Source organism: Lactuca virosa, chromosome 2 (genome assembly GCF_052849685.1).
Source record: "Lactuca virosa cultivar CGN04683 chromosome 2, Lactuca_virosa_CGN04683_v6, whole genome shotgun sequence".
In the NCBI taxonomy this organism is placed as follows: Eukaryota; Viridiplantae; Streptophyta; class Magnoliopsida; order Asterales; family Asteraceae; genus Lactuca; species Lactuca virosa.
The window spans coordinates 264,457,641-264,479,019 of NC_136427.1; the positions used below are offsets into that span (position 1 = coordinate 264,457,641).

Genomic DNA, 21,379 nt, shown 5'->3' on the forward strand with positions numbered 1-21,379 from the left:
GGTCTTAAGTGATAATATCAAAAGTATATTCATAGCTTATTAACCATACGCCTTTCTGTACCAAATTCAATATCATCAACAAATCCTTAAATACAACAAACAATGAACACATAACGTACAAATGAAAGACAAAAATAATAACAAAGTGAATTAATAAAAAAAATTACAAAAAATGGGGGAAATACAACCGAGAAAAACAACTAAACATTGTTGCTTTTCATAAAATTAACCCCCATCAAATAATAAAATTATACAAAGTCTTACGAAATTAACTCGGCAACCAGCAAAAGCTCTTTACAAGAGAGTTGGTTTCTTCCATTATTCACTCTTCTTTTCTCTGAAGTCAACCGCTCTCGTAGTCAAAAAGTCAAAATACAAAATCCGAAATTTAATTTTGTGTAACAACTCCCACACATTTTTGGACGCCTCCAAAGCCACATGTGGGACCCACAACATACCAATTGATTCATTTTCCTGACACATTCATGTAGTTGAGAACAAGATCCTCAGACTTTTTCCATATGTAAGTTCGAACAGTGGCTAAGCTCATTTCAGGTACTAACACCTGCATACAAAAGATCAGTTTTAACTTTTTTTTATTTATTAAGACATTGTACTTCAAATTTTACCCAATTAAATAAAATAATCATTATGAATAAACTCATGAACATGTCTGATTATTGCACAAGATCTCTATACAAGGCTTAAGCTTCCATGGCTTCAATCCAGGAGCAAAAGCTCCATCACTAATCAAAGTATCTGATGACTTGTCTAGAACCATCTTCTCCACAACATAATTAACAACCTGCAACAAAAATAAAAAATAAAAAACTCATATTAAGGTGATTGTAGTAATATATCGCACCTTATGCATTCTTAAAATCCGAGGTGCACTCAGCTTCCCTTGTGTCAAGATCTGAGCAGCTGAACCTTCAAATGGATGTAGATAAAAACTGCATCTGAAAAAGCAAAGAAACTTGAATGAGCATCTTTACTTTCTAAATACTATAATATTTAAAATGTATGAGATAAAAAGTAACTACTTACTTCGTATGTTCTCTTGGTGGCATCCGATTATGCAAAACAGCATCTAAAACCCAACGAGGGAAATCATCATCTTCAATTCCATCAAGATGAGTAATTTTCTTCCTTCATATTCCATTTTGAGAACTCTCAGTAATGATTGAAGGAGGAGAAGCAATTGAGAATTGAAATGGAGGGTAAACTCTGGAATCACTTTGAACATTAGCATCTGCTTCAGGTCTTGAAAGTGGAATGTTTTTGGAAGATATATCTTTGATTGGAGCTTCTCCATTGACTGAAGGTTGGGATATGAATCTAACTTTTTTCTTGGAAAAATAATGAGCCAGTAGTCCTTTCAGGGTTTCTCGACCTAAATTAATCTGCAAAGATCAAAGAGATTGTAATTTGTAAGTGGTCAATGATGTTTTTCATTACTTAATTCAAATCCAATGTGTGCATCTTGTCATCTTCAGATTTCTGAGTGATGCTGAGGTCAGCAGCATACATTTTTGCAGAAAAACACTGAGAGGTATCTAAATGAATAGACAAGCTTCCAAGCCTAGTATCTACAGTAAACCATGCAGGAATGCTGACCTGGAAAATAATATATAAAATCAAAATAGGAACATATGAAGATTATATATATGTATGTGTATATATATATATATATATATATATATGTATATACATATATAAAGATCTATATTCATACATACCATCTCAAATAGTTGTTCCTTTTTCTCTTCAAATGAAACTTGTCCATAGTCTTCAATCACAACACCTTTAGTGATTTCCCAAAGCTTCACAGAACCACCATTATCCTATCAAATTGACACTTCACACCATCAGTTTCAAGTTCTTCAAGAAAAAAACGAAAAGTGTTCTTTTTTAAAAAATGTAAAAAAGAAAAAGGCAAAAGATTAAGATTATTAAGATTACCTTGGTGAGGACATGTCTTCTATTGTTCAATATTTCATGTTGAACTATACCTGGAATTCCATCAATAGTTAAGGTGGGAGATTTATACACAGGAACCTATACATGAATTACATGAGTTAGATTATGTAAAGAGGTATGGATCAACATAAACACAAAAAAGAAAACTCACAGGGGCAGATCCTTCTAAAGAAGCTCTTGCCCTTGAAAAAGACAAATTTTCAGCAAGAAAGGAACCAGCTCTTTGAAACAATTTTTCAGGGTTCAAGTGTTTAGAAGGCCATCTGTCCACAGAGGAATCTGTTGTTGCTACCCAAATTCCATCATCATCTAATGCTAATTACTGAATAGGATGTTCCTTTGCGCATAGCAATAAGCTATCTCTTGTAGAAAGATCTGTCAAGTACAACTACAAGTAGAAACAGATAATATTATTATTAAATGATTGATAAGTATTGTAATAAGTTAATAACATATGCACTCATAAAGACATAGAAATAGACTCACAGAAAGATCTCTTCCACCACTCACAGAAATAGAAATAACTACTTCACTTAAAATGAGTACTCCTCTTTTAGCATCTTGGCATGCGAGAAACTCGTAACTCGATGGATGGAGATTTGTAAGGATAAGCATCTGGAAGTCAGAGGAAAATGCAAAATTGTCACAATTCAGTAATAAATTTAACAACAAACCTTTCTTGAATGAGACTAATTGAAAATCCAAACCCAAATCTTTAGGATTTTGAACCGAAAAGAAGAGTTTCTAGTGAATGGTGTGTGAATCAGGTAGAAGCGGGTGATGCATGTCTGGTGGCGATGGTGTGTGAATCAGTTTGTTATGGGCGGCTTTTTTCTGTTTGGAAATTATTAGCAAAAAGTACCTCATTGGTTTTTAAACCAGTACCAAGAAATCTTTGTCAATTGGCGAGAGAGAACAGGGATTTTTCCTTCAAGCCCGAGAATAGAGATGAAAATGAAATATTATTGTAATTTGTTCAATATAAGAGATGAAAAGATGAAAAGGAAGTTGTTTGACCTGAGATTTGTACAAAGAATGGAGGTGGCACGATGGTTCTTCCAGAGGCATAGATCGAGTGAGATAGAGATGAGAGATGGTATGCTTCAGTTTTCCCTAAAGAAAAAGTATAAAATCGGTAAATAAACAGACCTGGTGAACCAAACGCAAAAATGAATTCTTCTCTTCGTGATCACAGTGGAGGTTTATGCGATAATCATGGAGAGGCTACGATCACTGATGGAGAGGAGGCCGACATGAAACCCAGATTCAAGATGGTGGTGGTAACAGATGCGTAAGAAGGGTCATGGTAACATGAGGTAATTGTGATTTAGGGTTTCTTGATGAAGACGACTGATTTAGGGTGATTTAGGGTTTTAGTGAGTGATTGTGAGTCTAGGAATTTATTCCCAAAGTAATTCTGTTCCGTAAACGATTCATGAGTGTAGCTGTATTGGATAATAAGTTGTTCACGACCCAGTAGGTGTTGTACCTCTTAAATTTCAAGAAACAGACAATATGTTTAATAATATATATATATATATATATATATATATATATATATATATATATATATATATTGTCGGGTAAAGTCATCAAAAACCCTTTCCACATAAAAAAAATTATAATGTAGTTTTGAAAGTTTTTTCAAAAAATGTAAATAATCAGTTGTCGACATTGGATTCTCGCCATATGTAAAATACCAACATTGGATTCTCGCCATATGTAAAATACCAACATTCCTGGGAGTAAGGAACCTTATCGAACTCAACCCCTATCTATACAAGTTTGGTTTATATAAATTCATCCTCAGCTCAACACAAAGCAAAAGCAATTCAATGGCATCATAATATTGCCTATATTTTCAGTAGTCCAATCCCACATCACTAAAACGTGCATAAACTAAATGGAAAATTAAAAATTACATATTTCCACCTTTTGAGTCCGTCATTTATAGTCATCGGAAGACCCTCCATGGCAAGAATAGAAAGATAAGGCATAGAGGATCTCCCTAGCGAATACCCTTTTGAAGCTCAAACTTTTTTTAAGGGCTCCCTTTAAGAAGTACTAAGGCCCTAGCCGACAAAAGACAACCTCTAATCCATCCTATACAATTATGTCCAAAGCCTATAAAATGTATAATCTGAAATAAATAGTCCTAACTCAACGAGTCGTATGACTAAAAAAATAATCTTCAAAAGCAACATCCTCTTTTTATGTTTGTTTTATATGTCGATAATCTCATTCACCATAAGAAAGTCGTCTAAAATTTGTATACCTTTAACAAAAGTCGACTACTAAATACTCACAATATTGTCAACCACCCTAGCAAGTCGATTAGCCAAAAGTTTTGTTATAATTTTTTATTGCATGCCAATTAAACTAATTGGCCGGTAACCAATTACCGGCATAAGGCTCGACACCTTTGGGATCATAGTAATAAAAGAGGCATTGCACCCTCCCAAATCAAAAAAACTCCATAACATATTCCTTAACGTCGTCTTCCATCAAATCCTAATATTTTTTCAAGAAAGTAAAAAAGAAAATCATTTAGGTTGCGCTATTTATCGTTGCCACAAATTCCAAACCACAATATAAACCTCATGAACTAAAAAGCAGGATTCCAATGTATTCACTTGGGCTGAGGACAGGTTCTTAAACATGTGGCTTTGGTTTTGGAGCTTCACACCATCAAAAATTCTGAATTAGATAAAACAAAAAAACACATAAAACGCCTTCCTAACTCACTATCCGGATCGATAATCCAAGGACTTTCTTGTTTAATCTCTCGTATAGCAAGTTGTCCTCTTTTTCTATTAAGGGTTCCATGAAAAATACATGGTCTTTTCATCTCCCTCATCCCCCAACAAATTTTAGTCTTCTGAGCAACATCCTTAATCTCCATTTTATCAAAGTCACTCAGTTGAGTAGGAATAAAACATTGTTTCATCATTATCTTTTTCAATGATACAAAGCTTTGCTTCTTAACTCTTTCTTTAACACTTGTTTTCCCTCCTTTTCATATTGTACTTCACTTTTAACACTTACTTTAGATGTTTAAGTATGTTTTTAAACACCAAGTGTTTGTTAGTAGAAGCTGAACCACCTTGTGACACCATGCTTCCTTCATCGTTTCATCAAAATCATCACATTCTATCTAAGAGTTATACACCTTGAAAGGAATATGTCCATAGTCATCAACTAATTGTTTCAACATAATAGGGCGATGATCATACATCATTCTATTCAAAGCAGTTTCTAAAATACCAGGAAGCAAGACAACAAAGTCGTCAGAAAAAAAAAATTATCCATCTTGCTCAGTTTCTCCATGTTTGAACTTATCCGTGTATATTTGTATCTAATGTTTTAAAAACCGGTTCGAACTGGTCGGGCCAAGAACCAAAGACGATAGTGGTTCAATAACGACCGGTTTATGTCGATTTCTAGATCGGACCAAACTATACGTTTTTTTAAAACCCTGTTGAACCAGTTTATTGGACTTGGATAGTTGGATTTCACTCGCCCGTTAAAAACAACTCATATCCAAAGCAAAATGAACAACTCGATCAATTAGGTTATCTAAAGTATGTTGGGTTAATCGGATATTAAACCAAGGGCATTTTAGGAAAGTTCCATATTTAAGTTTTATTTTATTGTTTTAGAGTTTGAGTAGGATTCTATTTCAATTAGTATATATAGTTGTAATAGTTTGTTTTTTAATTGAGTGAGAAACCCACGTTTTGGTGAAACCTTTGGAATCAAGTAACTATTTTTTTGTAGTGGTTTTCTTTTTTCCTTGTTGTTCGGTACCTCTTGCAACACAACACAAGAAAGTTGTATCTTGTTTCTTATCTACATTTGGTATCAGAGCGAGGTGAAGACGGTGCCGGTTTGAGAGTCGGTTTCAAGAAAACTGTAGCCTTTCGCTGTGGGGCAGACGCAGCGGGGAACGGGTTCGGTTTAAGGGGGTGTGATTCGAGGTTGATTACAAAGCAACCCCGGTTTCTTATCGGGCTTGTGAGAGACTAACCGGAGGCGCGGAGTAAACGATCGGGAAGACGTCAAAGCGGGTGACTTTGAATCGGTTCGTTCTGCGGGTGACGGAAGACGGTAAAGGTGGTCGTGACCTTGTCTTGTTGTTTGGTGGAAAAGTGCTCTCGGAACAAGTTTGATTAGGTCGGGGTTGTTAAAAAGAGAATAAGTTCTTGACCAGTTTGTTTATGATAAGGGGATACCGACGTAGGTGCGTGAAAAGCGGGCAAGAAGGATCCGTCAAAGCAGGTGGCTTTGGATTCAGTCCGTTTGGCATGATTGAAAGAAAACGGTGAAGCGGGTACCGTTGTTTTCTTCATCGGTGGAGTTGCCTCTTTGAAGAACGGTAATCGAAACAAAGGAAGAGATTGGACAAACAACACGGTGTGAACATTATGGCGGTGGAAGTTCAAATCGGGAGGCTTTGGATGTGGCCGGGGAGAGGTCGTAAATCCTGGAAAAGTCTAGACGGTAATGAACATGTCCAACAGGATGCCATGGTATATGTCACATGTGTTGTCTCCAATTAAAAGGGGTTATTAGAAGACTTTAGATGTGACCGAGGTGAAGTTCGGGTGTCCAGGAAAGATCGAGAAACGGGGATGGTTCGAAAAGATGGTGATTAAACGATGTTGTGAACAAGTGGTATGACCAATCCGATTAAGGGGATGATTGTTGGGTTAATCGGATATTAAACCAAGGGCATTTTAGGAAAGTTCCATATTTAAGTTTTATTTTATTGTTTTAGAGTTTGAGTAGGATTCTATTTCAATTAGTATATATAGTTGTAATAGTTTGTTTTTTAATTGAGTGAGAAACCCACGTTTTGGTGAAACCTTTGGAATCAAGTAACTATTTTTTTATAGTGGTTTTCTTTTTTCCTTGTTGTTCGGTACCTCTTGCAACACAACACAAGAAAGTTGTATCTTGTTTCTTATCTACAAAGTATACACAACTCGAATGCCAACGATGCACACCACTACCGGACACGACTTTGACATACACCAAATACTAGATACTAGTCTGGCATCGATCTTCTCAACTTAGAAACATTTTGCTTCTCAATTGTTTGTCTATTGCTTTATAATATACTAGTTCATTATGAACCCATGGTCGAACCGATTGAGCCGGAAACCGTTCACCAGACCAGTTCAACTAAAAGATCGGTTGTATCCTCTCATAGTCATGTCGTGACGTCATCAATAAAACCATTAAAATAAGAACACTCTTCGATATTAATTTTAAAATTATGTATCTTACCATAAAAATTGCCTTAATACATTTCTTTAAATAAAAGATTAATTACTAAATCATACAACGTACCTAAGTTACTTATGATAAACATTTTTCAATGAAAAGTCTAATGGTGGTTTTTTTTTTGACAAAAGTTATGAAAGATTATACTAGGGATAAGCAGTTAGTATCAAATCTTGATCAACGGTCCGTACCGGAACCGGTACCGGTACCGAATTTAATGAGACAGTATTCGGTACTCACGAAATTCATGACTCGGTACCGTTGGTAACGGTGTTATTACCGGAAACCGATACCCGTACCAATAATGTTAATTCGATTCGTTACTTATCGTTTTTTCACCCATTTAATCAGGATTCACGGGTCCATCCCATGCTCAACCCTGGATTAGACAGGTTTTAGAAAAGACCATATAACATCTCTATTTTTTATATTGTTTTATATGGTAATTGAAAAATGATGGATGATTTCGATTGTTGTTATTTAGACTTGGATAGAGGAGTTGAAATAAATATCAAGTTGGAATCCGTGTATTGAAAGATGGAATTTAGGAAGAAAAGTCTTTTGTTAAGATGTTTTGTTAGTTTCGATGATGAAAAGGTTTTGTTTTGACATATTTTAGTCACTCATCATGTACTTGTATCAAAGGGCATGTGGTCTAATGGCATCAAACATGTTGGAAATGTGTCATTCAGCCAACTGGTTGAGGATTCCAGGCCCATGATAGACAAAAGTGTATCAGAAGCATCAATTGGTTAAAGAAAAGAAACTTAGATAAACACAAAAGGCAGAAAAGACAAAGTAGCAGCTTAAAAGATGAAGATGAAATCCAGCAGAAAACGAAGCTAGTGACATTGAGTGCATTAACAAAGAAAGAGATTACTACATACAGAAAATTCAATATGTCCAGCCAGGAGGAGGATTGAAAATTAAACAAAGGTACATGTGATGAGATGAAACATGGCAGTTGATGGGTCTTTAGAAAATGTTAATGCACATAATATATATAAATATATGATGATGATGAGATGAAGATTCAAGATGCTATCTATGAACATGAACATCTTTGGGACAAGAGCAGTTTGATTCACGGGAAAATGTTTCCAGAAGAATACTGAAATGCTTCGAAGTTCAAATTATCTCTCTCTCTCTCTCTCTCTCTCTCTCTCTCTCTCTCTCTCTCTCTCTCTCTATATATATATATATATATATATATATCACCTGACTGACTTCATCTGGAATCCCCACCCCCTTTTGTATACTTGTGTGTGCAATGGATCGATTGATTTGCAGCTTTTCAGCTTTCATCATACACAGACACACTGACTGACTGGCTCAAAACTCAAAAGCTTCGCAGCCTTCTCTGCTTCTGCCTGCTGCTTGCTTTGCTTGCTTAAATTAAAGAATGTCTCAAGTCTCAAGTGAAACAGAGAGAGGAGGGAGGTTGGTTGGGTGCTTAAAAGTTAAAAGGGGGCTTCAAGGGATTCATCCCATACATCTGCACTACCATTAGACGCATCTTCAGCATCTTCCTCCATTGAAAGCCGTATATATTCCCGATGTGCAAACCGGTCCCACTCTGTCAATGTCGGATTCTCACGTTCCTGTAGCAGTTGTTCATTTATTATTATTATTATTTTTTAAAACAATTTTAATTTGGATTAACATCATTGATTGATACCTACCTGACGAATGAGGAAGGGGTCGCGGCTTTCATACGCCATGAACTTGTTCAGATTAAACAAGATATTGAAAACACTGCCAGAAAGTTTGCTTCCTTTTAGGTCGCCAAGTGTAAAATACCCCTCATCCTGCAACTCAAAATCGTTTTCTTTTTTTTTTTAATAAGAATAATAAATGAAAGCATCAAATATCAGATATAGTTACTAAGTAAAAGTAGCATACCTTTGGTCCAACCATGTCAACTATCTGACATAAAATGTCCTCAAAAAGAACAGGCTCTTGAGCCATGCATTCCATGCGATGCAACTGTTCCTCATAGAAGAATTGCATCTCATTCCTTGTCACTGCCCCGTTTCCATCCAAGTCTATGCACTTGAACCTATCAGATTCAGATCAAATCAAATCAAATCCCCTTTTTTTATATCTCTCACTCCTACAAAATTAACTTTTTTTTTTTTTAAATAAAAATAAAAAATACCAGTACTCAAGACTTGGCTCAGATGACTTATCCTCTTCAGACAAAATGAAGTAGACAAAATCCTCATATCCCATTTTCCCTTCAACCTTACTCGTAAACTTTCTTGGAACCTGGTGGTTCATGGTTGTGTTTTAAAATTTATATAATAAAAAAGATTAAATACAATACAATACAATACCTGGGAAAATATTCTGTCAACAATCCTGTAGGTCAATGCATGGTTGCCATATCTTATAAGGTTCTCTTTATCAATCAAAAAATCATGATCTGTGTCCAGCTCCCAGAATTTGCAATATATTACATAGAAATGCTCGTAAGAGAAATATCTGTGGAAACAAATTCAAATTATATTTTAATTTCACTTAAAAGCTTATTATGATAAAAGTTGATTCTATTCTATTATACCTCAAAACTTTGTTTATGTCTTCTTCTTCATCTGCATGCAGCATTGCAGCAATTAGATTTCCACGTTTGAGCTCCCTCAGGGTCAGACGACCATTACCCCCTCTATTCACATAGTAAAATATGCGGTATATTACCGTTTCAGCTGCTCATCCCAACAAAAATACATATATGTTAATCATCAATTCAATGCTATTATTATACTTTTTTTTTAATAAGAAACAATTCATAAAAAATGTACATAGGACCAAAAATAAACTATTCACTGCATTGCATCTAAATAACAACATACCATATCTCTCCTGAAATTCAGGTGTGTTTTGTAAGAACTCCAGACCTGGATGACTTGCTAAGAGTTCACGAAGTATGGGTTTGAAGTCCTCCTATTGCAAAATTCAAAATTGTAACATCAGTTTAAGAGGAAGCTTGTCATATTCCTATTTGAACTTACAAAAATCACATTTGCATTTCCACAATCAGAATAAAGTACAGTGACAATGATGGAGCTTGAGTAAAGAGGAATACGTGAGTTAGATATCTCAAATCAGGCTGCTTCAAAATTGTAAATATTTGGGTAGCTATATCTTTTGTCAACATGTTGCTATGGATCCAATACTCAACAAATGCATCCCTGCAGTGTAGCCATGTTTTAGTTTTAGACAAAATTAGGAGTATAAAAACTAAATGTCACAATATCAATCATAAGTCATAACCCATAATAAGCTTCTACATGAAAATATTTGAAAACCAATGTTCTATCACAGATTCCTTTTGCTAATGGATCATGTCAATGTAAACTTCCAAAACCAACTGAGGACAACATATATATATATATATATATATATATATATATATACTGAGGGGCAAAAACAAAAGCATAAAGTTTGGCAGTATTACTCATAGGGATAAGGGCAGGATTCACATATAAATGAACAGATAAGATGCTCTGAGGGGGGTAAAAGTCCTGCTTATCATTTTTTTTTTAATATGACCCTTATGCATTCATTATACAACCAGTTCATATGGATTTCCAGAAATTCAGATTAACTACTCATAAAGACATAGATAAGAATATACCTGGTCACACCAGTGCCATTAACATCAATCTTTTTGTAAAGAGCGGTAGAGAAAAAAGAAGGCAGCTTGCAAATTTCCTTTGTAATTGGTTTGAATTCTATTCATTCAATTCAAAATTAGCACAAATGAAGTACACATATACCCATTGAAAAGGTAAACTGATGGTTCATGATATAATATGCATAATTACTATTAGGGAGATGCCTCACCATGCAATTGTAGCCCTTCCATATGACCATAGAAAAATTGGTTGCATTGAAATAAACATCGTTCTTTTAGTTCATTTGGGGGTGGACGACCATTTTGAAAGTAAAACTGCAACCATTGCCATGTACTTGAGTCAAAACTCAAAACTAAAGCATTAAAAGTTAAAACAAAAGAGATCAAAATAAGAATTGATTTTTTGCTATCAAATTCAAACCTGAGGTATTAACTCTTTTGCTGGCTCACTCAATAATCTCAAAGGAGAACCTAAAACTGATGGGCCCGCCCTATGTTTTGTAATACGAGGAGAACCAGAACCAGATGAACTTCTTGGTGAGAGTGGAGGTGTACTGCCAGCTGGAAACATGGAAGGTATTGAAGAGCCGGAAGTAGCCTTAGGGCTGTTAGTTGATCCAGGCACATTCAATGGAACACCCGCCTTTGCATTGTTAACTAAAGATTTTACCTATATATTCAGAGAGGAAAAATCATGAATGGTTTTCTTACTTATCCAACAAACTAGAACTAATGAAAGTGTGATCATGATACAAATTGTCTATATATGCTATTGATGTGATAGTTACTTTTCCTATATCCTATTCAGTTGTTCTTCCATTTAAATGAATCATTCAACCCATGTACAATGTGCACAAGGTAAACATTCGATGCCAGATGCCAACCCTAATTTGGGCTAGGTAAGTTATAACTGATGAAGAACATCAATTTCAACATTTATTAACTACCACTTTGCCATCTTAATCTAGCTACATCTGACAGAAACCAATCTAACCGTCATCAACTGATGATAAAGAACTATTATGATAACGGTATAATACGAACGATTTTCTTGCACAAAAGAAATATTATGATTACAGTACTTACTAAAGGAGTGGTTTCAGGAAGAGAGAGCCATTGCTCGAACAGTTTCTCAGCAACATAAGGATTTGATTTAATAGCCAGAGGAGACACTTCATTCAGCTGTAACAATTCAGGGTCAAGACAACCCGCTTCACCATTATTATCCATATCCATCTTTCCTCGATCAAATCCTTTATCAGCACCTGGATTCAAACTCTATCATCCAGATCTCAAATTGAAAACCCACGAAGATCAACTTAACCCTAGTAAACCAAAAAAGGAAACGAAACTTTTTCACATATATTGTAATCGTACGGGCTTGACTATTCTCTCGCTTAAGAGTCAATCAATCGCATTGAATCATACTTGCGAATTGGGAATGATAAGATTTTGGGAGTTTACGGAGCTAGATGAAACAGATCCCAACCTGAAATTGGGGTTTTTCATAATAATGTTCGCGGAGATCGATGTAGAAAGTGGATGGTATGATGAATTTGGGGGAGTAAGATTCGAGATTCTTGCATGAGTGATGTTGGGGGAAATAAAGAGAGATTGCACCTGAAGCGGAGAAGAAGATGATAGAAGGAAACGCGTCGTTGGAAGGCCTAACCAAAGCAGGCGACCAAATGGACGAAGGCACGATAGTAATAGAGACGAAAAAGGTTTATTTCCCCTTCTTTTTTTTCTTTTTTTTTTTTAAACGCCTTGCTTATTATGTTTTGAGTAAATTACACGAATCGTCACTCGTCTAGGTGCCAAAATGTACGTTCAGTCCCTTTTTTTAAAAATTAATTCGGACCGTCCCTTGTTTGTTTTAAACTTGCATGTTTCATCCCTCATTAGTTTAAATTTACACGCTTCATCCTTTGACAGACATACAATGACTATATTGCCCTTATGAATTTATTTTTTAATTTATTTTAATATTTTTATTATTATTTAAAATTAAAAAAAAAAAGAATATGGCCACCCACTAAGATTTTAATCCATTTCGTTGCATCTCTACCACCGGTGACCATCCGCCTCCTGTGTCTACCTTCTCTCAAACGCGCTTATGCCCTCCTTCTCCGATGACTCTCACCTCCGGCGGCCGTCTACCTTAATTCCGCCACCACCTGATTGTTTTCACATAAAACGCAAATCGATTTGAGAAAATCAAATCAAAACACATTGGTTTCAAACTGAAGCAGGTCGATTCAAAACCAAGAAAATTAACCACCATCGAAAACTAGATCCACTCAAAATCAACCACTGGAAAGCAAGATCTACATGAGAGTTTAAGTGATAAGAGGGGCGAAAGAGAGAGAGAGAGAGAGAGAGAGAGAGAGAGAGAGAGATAGAGGAGGGGGGAAGCAAGTTCATATTCAAAATCGGCATCTTGTTTCTCTAACAGCCAAAACAAGAACTGATCAGAAGATTGAGAGAAGATGAGTGTGCTAGATGAATTTTCCGACCAGCGATGGCGGTGGGCCGTACAGATCAACGGAGTGATGCATTTCTCTGACACTACTACCCAGAAGTGTTTAGAGAGACGATGTTCATTATACAGATCGACGAAGGGCAGATCCACAGAGATACAACCAATTTAGGGTTTGATGGGATGATCTTCAGAGTTTTCCAGATGACTTTTCCAACCACCACCCTCGATTGAATGATTCCGACGTTTCTGGTGTTGCCCTTGATTGAATCGTTGTTGGAGATGGTGCAGATTGCTACGCTCGATTGAATGGCTATTGGAAATGGTGATTTAATGTGAAAGATGGAAGGCAACGATGAGTGTGGTGTTGTTGATGATTCTGATGGTTCTGGTTTCCAGGGAACGTAACAGCAAAAGGGGAAGGGGGAGGGGAAGAAGAGAGGGGTGGGTTGTTGTGTGGTTGGTGGTAGGGGTATTTATTTATTTTTAATCAAAAAAATGATAAATAAATAAAATAAAATAAAATATATATATATTAAGGGCAAAATAGTCATTTTATGTCTTCAGGGACGGTCCAAGTGAAAAAATAATAATATAGGGACGATCCGAGTTAATTTTTAAAAATAGAGACTGAACGTGCATTTTGGCACCTAGACGAGGGACGATTCGTGAAATTTACTCTTATGTTTTAGACGCACAAAAAAAATATAACTATTCTAATTGTCAAAACTATTTCAGGCCAAAACCAACAATATTAATACTCTCGTTTAACCGTTCACGACCAAAACCTAATAATTTTACTAATCACACATATCTAAAACATAATAAATCATAAAAATTAAACAAACATTTTAAAATCAAATTCAAATTAAATAGGAGAAAACCCCATCTTCTTTTAGTATCGGATTCTCAACACTCTACAACTCAACCCAACTAAAAACCTTAACCCAGTAGAAACTTAAGCCCACTTAAGTTTAGCCAAACTTAAATCTTTAGTCCATTAAGAATACCAACCCCCCTCCCCCTACATTGTAATAAACCCTATTTCTTTTTCTCATGTTTTTCTATTTTTCAGCCAAGAAACACAAAGAATCTCTTTCTCTCTTCTTCCTTTTTTTTTTCTTTTCTTGATTCACGGTGGTGGTCTGATTTTTCTATGAAGATGTCGATGGTTTATGATTTTCAATTGTTTAATAGGTGGGCATATGTGGTGATTAGGGTGGAATTGATACGGTGTCAAGTTTTTTCCTCCAAACCATGTATTGTACTGACCCAATAGAAACTTAAGCCCACTTAAGTTTAGCCAAAACTTAAATCTTTAGTCCATTAAGAATACCAACCCCCCTCCCCCTACATTGTAATAAACCCTATTTCTTTTTCTCATGTTTTTCTATTTTTCAGCCAAGAAACACAAATAATCTCTTTCTCTCTTCTTCCCTTTTTTTTCTTTTCTTGATTCACGGTGGTGGTCTGATTTTTCTATGAAGATGCCGATGGTTTATGATTTTCAATTGTTTAATAGGTGGTTATATGTGGTAATTATGGGTGGAATTGATACGGTGTCAAGTTTTTTCCTCTAAACTATGTACTGTACTAACTATAGTTGGCAAAAGAATTTAACTACCAGTGTCGTACCAAATATGCTTGGTACCAACTTACTTGGCTACCAAAAAATCGGTTGGTACATATTGGTATTGATATATACCAAAACTTGTGATTGTCGATTGAGAAGTGGGAACAAGAGGGCGAGAAGTAAAACCGTGAAAATTCAAAATTGGTAGCCTAACCTAAAAGGCTAAAAGTGAACATGAGTAATTGAAGTTGTGGTCGCTTGTGTTACTAAATACCATTGTTGTAAATGGTGGCCTAGACGCTAGGCGAACAACAACTACCTATAATTTTTGCTAGGCAGTCAAATTAGACAGAGTCGGTTAACTTCGGTCTAGACAGCCTAGGCAGCCGAAATTTCCAATTTTAAAATTTAAAATTTTTAGATTTTTAATTTTCAAATATTACACCAAGTTATCAAAACTTCAAGTTTCAAACTTTCAAAATTTTAAAATTTAAAATATTTATTTCTTATATATATTTTACTATATTATTATACAAACCTTACTATTTCTAAAAATAGATTTAAGACGTCCAAATGTTTAAGCTTAAAGTACAACAAACCTATAATATAATAATTTTATAATTTAAATCGTCTAAATGTTTAAACAGAAAATACAATCACTCAATGCATAGGTTTCTTATTTAATTCACGCTGTAGGTTTCCTTATTTCACTTTGACCTAGCCTCCTTTAAATCCCCGATATATCGCTTATTTTCTTTATCACGTTTGATTTGAATTCCAGATACCCCAATCTCGGCATTTATCCAGCAACAAACCTAAACCGATTTCATGCTTGATATGCTATGATCCGCAACCCAAATGATCATCCATCATCTGCCAGATCTATGTCCTTCAGATGTCATCGCTATCAGCCACCATCAAAAGCCTAGAACCCATCTCATAAATCAGCCACTGTCAGAACTCCAATGGATGTTTTAGTGGCGAAAAAAGTCTTCCCCCTTCTTTGGTTCCTTTTATCCCAACCACCATCGCACAACCTGCACACAAACACCACGATGTCGGAACTCAAAGGTTTTATGTCAATTTCCTTGTCTCTTATGTATATAGATCTCATGCCTTTTCACTAATAACATCAAGCAGGTGAAAGTATGTTGGTTTTACTTATTGTTCTTCATTTTGAAACACTTGTGAAAAGATATAGTAGATTAAGAATTTGGGAAATCGCAAGGCTGCTATGAAGAAGAAAATTGATACAAATTATGGTTTGATTTATTTATTCTGTTAATACAAATGACGAAGGATGTTGATACAAATTATTGTTTGATTTATTGATCGTTTTTAATTTAAAACCTCAAATTTTAAATTGGATTTCATTTCCTTTTTGAATTAATTAGATACTTAAGGGGTTTTGATGTTTTATTCTGGTCTTGCAGAAATCGAGCATCAAGAAGTAAGTTTTCTTCCTTATTTCTGGTGATTGTTTTCTTTACCTAACCTCTTTTTTGCAGGATTTTCTGATTTCTCTATCTTTGTTACAGATGCAGGATCTGTACGTAATTTAGCTACAAAGTCACAATTGATGGGTTTGAGCCATAAGAACTTTCCTATGTGCACATGCAAACCCTAATGCTTGGATCTAGGTTTCTCTAATTGAACATGCAATGTATCCAAGACTTTCAATGCTAGATCTAGAGAGTACAATTGAAACATAACATATGAAATCAGATCTAGATGAATACCTTTTGATTGCTTGCTTGAATCTTCTTGTTCTTGGAGCTTAGAGTCACAATTGTCACTCCTCTAATGGCTTACAAACACCAACTGGCAAGAGGTTGATTTGGAGAGAGAGAGTAGAGGTGTACAAATCGGCTCTAGGTTTCCCAAGGAAGCAAGGTCGCCGATTTCCCCAACCCATAGGGTCTATTTATACTATGAGCTACTAGGGTTACATCCTTAACCCTAATTGAATAACTTAGGCCCTAAGTAATCCAAGGATCCTTCTAGATTAAGGCTTGGACTAATTTAAGGAGTCCATAGCCCTAAATTCGGCCACCCCTAGATCTATAAGGATTCATATCCCAAAAACACAACTATCACACAATTGACAGTTTAAGCCCCTTTATTCAATTAACCTCTTTTAGTCACCAAATTAATTCCTAATTAATTTATGACTAATATTAATCAAATAATATTATTATTCCTTTAATATATTATTCTCATAATATATTAATATAATAATATCTCTTCTCTCTTCATAAATCACCCTGTCAAGTTGCTGCGGTGAAGGCAACCCAAAAGGACCATACACAACTGGGTCAAGTACTTACCAAATATAGTTACGGGCTTAGACACTAATCCAATAACAATCACGATGCTCCCTTCAGGAGCAATTCATTCAAAGAAACAATTCTCGTGAAAATGTAATTGCTTCCCTGTTCTTTTATGACTTTTGTTGATTATATTCCTATAACTCATTTACATCTTTGATGAATTTTGTTACCGGAGGCGAATCAAGTTTTTTGAATTAGGTTTTGTTTGATTTCCTAGAGTTGGAAGCATACAAGAAGCATTTGGAGGAGAGATATAACATAAACATAACAAGAATTCTAGCTTTCAAGAACAAGCCTCCAACTCCAATGGACACAGTTCCTACTGACTGCTCTTCTGTTCAATAGTCAAAACATGCAAAAGCTCGAAGTTACATTCCTAGGTCAGTTTTCCTTCCTCTGCAAGATCTGTTGGTTCTTTATAAATCTGGTTTCTGGTTCAGGAACTGAATCATATGGGTTTTTTTTGGTGTATAGACTTCCTAAAGAACATTGGATGCCCCTGATGCTATTGATGGTATACCTTAGAAACCGTTACTGTAGTAGATGAGGTTGGACCTGTGACCTGTCACAAGTGTCAATTTGTCACTCGATGGACACAGCATGTCTGTGGGCTTAAACATTTTTGATGTCCAGCTCTGGGATTCTACATTAAACAAACATGTAAATAAATATTCTACTCTTAAGTTTATGATTTAGATCGAATATTTTCTAAATCTTTGTGTTTAAAATGTACAGCCGAGAACACTGATAGGCTGCCACAAGTGATGTATATCAAGCATATTTGTGGACTTAGAAGACAGCCAACTATTTTGAGGAGATTTAGTGTTCCAATAAAAGACTGAGCATGTAGCTTCTAAGTATTTTGATGTATTATTTATAACACTCTTTTTTAAAGTGGTTTTAATGTGTTGATTTTTTATATAAATTTTCATCAGGATTTAGAGTGAAGCAATCACATGTTTTGAAAATGCCCTTGCACTCTCGAAAATAGGCTTCAACACCTAAGTTGGTTTTAGGATACACATACATACTATCTTGGCTAACATTTTCAGGCTTGTCATCTCTATTTATGACGATGTGTGCACAGACGATGCACAGGTGTCTTCGACCTTTAAAAAAAGCCAAGTTCATGTTTCTTATTTGAAGTTTTCATTTCTGTTCTATTACATGATGACAAATGATCTTTCATTTTGGATCTTTGTTTTTTATTATCGTGGGAGTGGACTTTACACAAAATCTCTGGTTTTCTATAGGAATCTGGTTATAATGTATACTCTTACTTATATTTTTGAATACCTCATGTGTAAGGGGAGCTATGGGATGACACAAGTCGTGAAGTTGTTTCTTTAAAATTATTAATTTAGTTTCCATAAATAACAACGTACCTTGTGATTTTCAGTATTTTGATAACTAAAAAATTGTTTTATTAATATTAATAATAACAACAAAATCATAAAAAAGATAAAGTAACAGAAAAGGGTCATTTTTCAAGGGTGTAACGGTATTTCAACTCATATTGTGAGTGAGAGGGGTCAAAACCGAAGTGAAACCTTAAAAAAGGACCAAAAATGAAAAAAATCAAAAAAATTATTGCAGTTCCTTTCATGTCGACATTACTTCAAATGTGTAATAGGTGTCCTCTTTTGGTTCAACTTATCCTCCCAGTGCATACTCACCAGATGTTCTTCCAAAATATGTGGTTTGGTTGCTTAATCAGGGTTCAAATGTCATGTATATGGACTTCCATCCTCAGCAACAAACCATTCTCTTAGGTTGATCCCATGTTTGCTTGCTTTAACCCCTACCAATTTCTTAATTTGATCTAATATTCAATATCCTTTTTTTATGAAATTAAGAAAAAGTGGTAATGAGATTGTTTACATACTTATATCTAACCACATATGCCTGATATGATATATGATCTTTGCAGTTGAAAAAAATGTTGGTGAAATACGTATTTGGGAGGTTGGAACTCGAGAAAGAATGGTACATAAACCGTTCAAGGTTTGGGATTTATCATCTTGACTTAATGTCTTTTCAGGTATATACGACTTTAAATAATTTTGTTTAAATATATTTATTTTTCCCTTTCATATGTGTTGCATTTTCCATGCATATTGTTCAAATATATGCATACAATACATCAGGGGGGAGTTAAGGTGACTTGGAGAATACCATTAATTTGATAGGTCTTGCATAATTCAGATAGATGCATGTGTTGCTGGTGTAAATTCTTATAGTTTCCAAAATGTAGTATTAAAACAAATTATATTATTTTTGGCAGAAATGTGTGGTACCAACACAAGATGGAACTTAAGAAGATGAACATTTTGACATTGAAAGTTATTTTCGTCTTTTGTTCTTTTTATGTTTGATTACTTTTATTTCTGACGGAGAAATATCATTTTTATTTTATGTGATGAAAATAACGTGCATATGTCACCACTGAAAGTTGCCAAAATACTGATTTTTAATGCATATGCCATATTTGACCCTTAATTTTGGTTTTTTGTATTTGATCTATCGTGATTATATACTAGATTATGTCTTGCCATTAAAATTTGCTATTAACTAATTTTTATTGTTTTTTTTTTATAACTCTTAATGTGATAATGCACAATTATGATTTGTGTACGTGCGTTATCAAGAATTGGTTCATTTAGCACAAATTTGTAGTTTTTTTTAATGTTAAACTATCATGTATTAGTAATTAAAACGAAGTTTTTGGCTTTTACAGAAATATGTGCATATTGCACTTTATTTTAACCTTTTTTTGTTATTTGTTTTCATTTAAAAACCCTAAGAATTTTATAATTGCGTCGCAATTTGGGATAACCAACAACATATGCAATTTTTGTGGGATGCAATCGAATTTCGATACATTGAATGTTCTTTAGAAATCACGTGTTTTTGTATAGACACTAATTGTTGAAACAAATATAATTGTCAAAAGAAACTATTTGACGTGTTTTGTGTCCCTTGAAGTCATGTTTCCAAATGGAAGTAAACACCAAAAGAAACTAATTGTCAAATGAAGCTATTCGTCGCCGCCGATGTTTTGCGCGGGTAAACAGCTAGTATATATATATATATATATATATATATATATATATATATATATATATATATATATATATATAGCTTCATGCGAAAATGTATATAAGTTGCGAAAATGCGAGAACCAATGAGAATTGGACACATGGATATGAGAATTAATATTAATTTCTAAGTATTTAAAGGTGTAAATGTATATATAAGGCAATATTGTAATTATATATTTTGGATTTTATGCATCGGTTATTTAAGGATAATAGATTTTGAATTTTGAATTCATATGGTAACTTCATTACCCAACGTGGAGCATCAAATTAGTGTTTCATGTATAACCGTGAATTGTTATATTTGGATGTTATTATTTTTTTTCCAAGTAGATGTTTGCATTTAAAGCGATCTTGGATGCTAGTTCAAGTAGAAAAAATTTTAATTCGCAAAGAAAAAAAAAGAAGGTCTTGCAAATGGAATCAGAAGGAAACATGAATGAGATTTTAAACTCTGTTGATAACCCTATTGAAATTGAAGATGAAGAAGAATGTGCAGATGAAGATTTTTCAGTTGATGTCACACCCCTGAACCAGACGGCGGAGACGTCTGAGGCTCGTGTGACTTAAATTGAAATATCATCATAATGAATATACATGAAACATAACATAAACATCACCATGCATTAATACATTACAACCGTCATTGTTCACATTCAGTACATTGTTTACATTACATAATCCCAAAAATAAATTGTTTATCAAATGACATCACATAAAAGACATTCAGACACATGCTTGATAATTCTTCATTCTAACGGTTACCTGAGAACACAAGTTGTTTTGAAAACGGTCAACATATATAATGTTGGTGAGTTCATAAGCAGGTTTGATATGAAAATGTTTTGTGTAGTTTGTAAAACCCAGAAAATCCGATATTTTATGAAACGACAATTGTTTACGAAATAGGTGTGATGATCCATAAGTATATGCGTGAATGATTTCAAAACGTGTAAAAGTAGTATGTTTCTCATAATGAATTCTTGTATTATAGTT

The 21,379-nt window shown here is 34.6% G+C and overlaps 1 protein-coding gene and 1 pseudogene across 2 annotated transcripts; both read right to left on the minus strand.

Moving 5' to 3' along the window:
- Positions 1 to 466: 466 nt before the first annotated feature.
- LOC145158469 (uncharacterized) lies at positions 467 to 5,307 on the minus strand (annotated as a pseudogene).
- Positions 5,308 to 8,098: 2,791 nt separating this feature from the next.
- LOC145160993 (serine/threonine protein phosphatase 2A regulatory subunit B''beta-like) lies at positions 8,099 to 12,607 on the minus strand. Of its 2 annotated transcripts, XM_079080403.1 has the most exons (13): positions 12,393 to 12,607; positions 11,990 to 12,228; positions 11,325 to 11,573; positions 11,113 to 11,218; positions 10,904 to 11,000; positions 10,352 to 10,457; positions 10,119 to 10,209; positions 9,830 to 9,971; positions 9,603 to 9,750; positions 9,425 to 9,534; positions 9,169 to 9,325; positions 8,949 to 9,074; positions 8,099 to 8,867 (listed from the first exon to the last, which is right to left on the minus strand). In XM_079080403.1, the coding sequence occupies exons 2-13, from the start codon at positions 12,137 to 12,139 to the stop codon at positions 8,727 to 8,729; spliced, it is 1,623 nt and encodes a 540-aa protein (XP_078936529.1). In that variant the 5' UTR covers positions 12,140 to 12,228; positions 12,393 to 12,607; the 3' UTR covers positions 8,099 to 8,726. The 2 variants fall into 2 exon arrangements, with proteins under 2 accessions (XP_078936529.1, XP_078936528.1); XM_079080402.1 differs by having other exon boundaries at positions 11,990 to 12,607.
- Between the last annotated feature and the right edge of the window lie 8,772 nt (positions 12,608 to 21,379).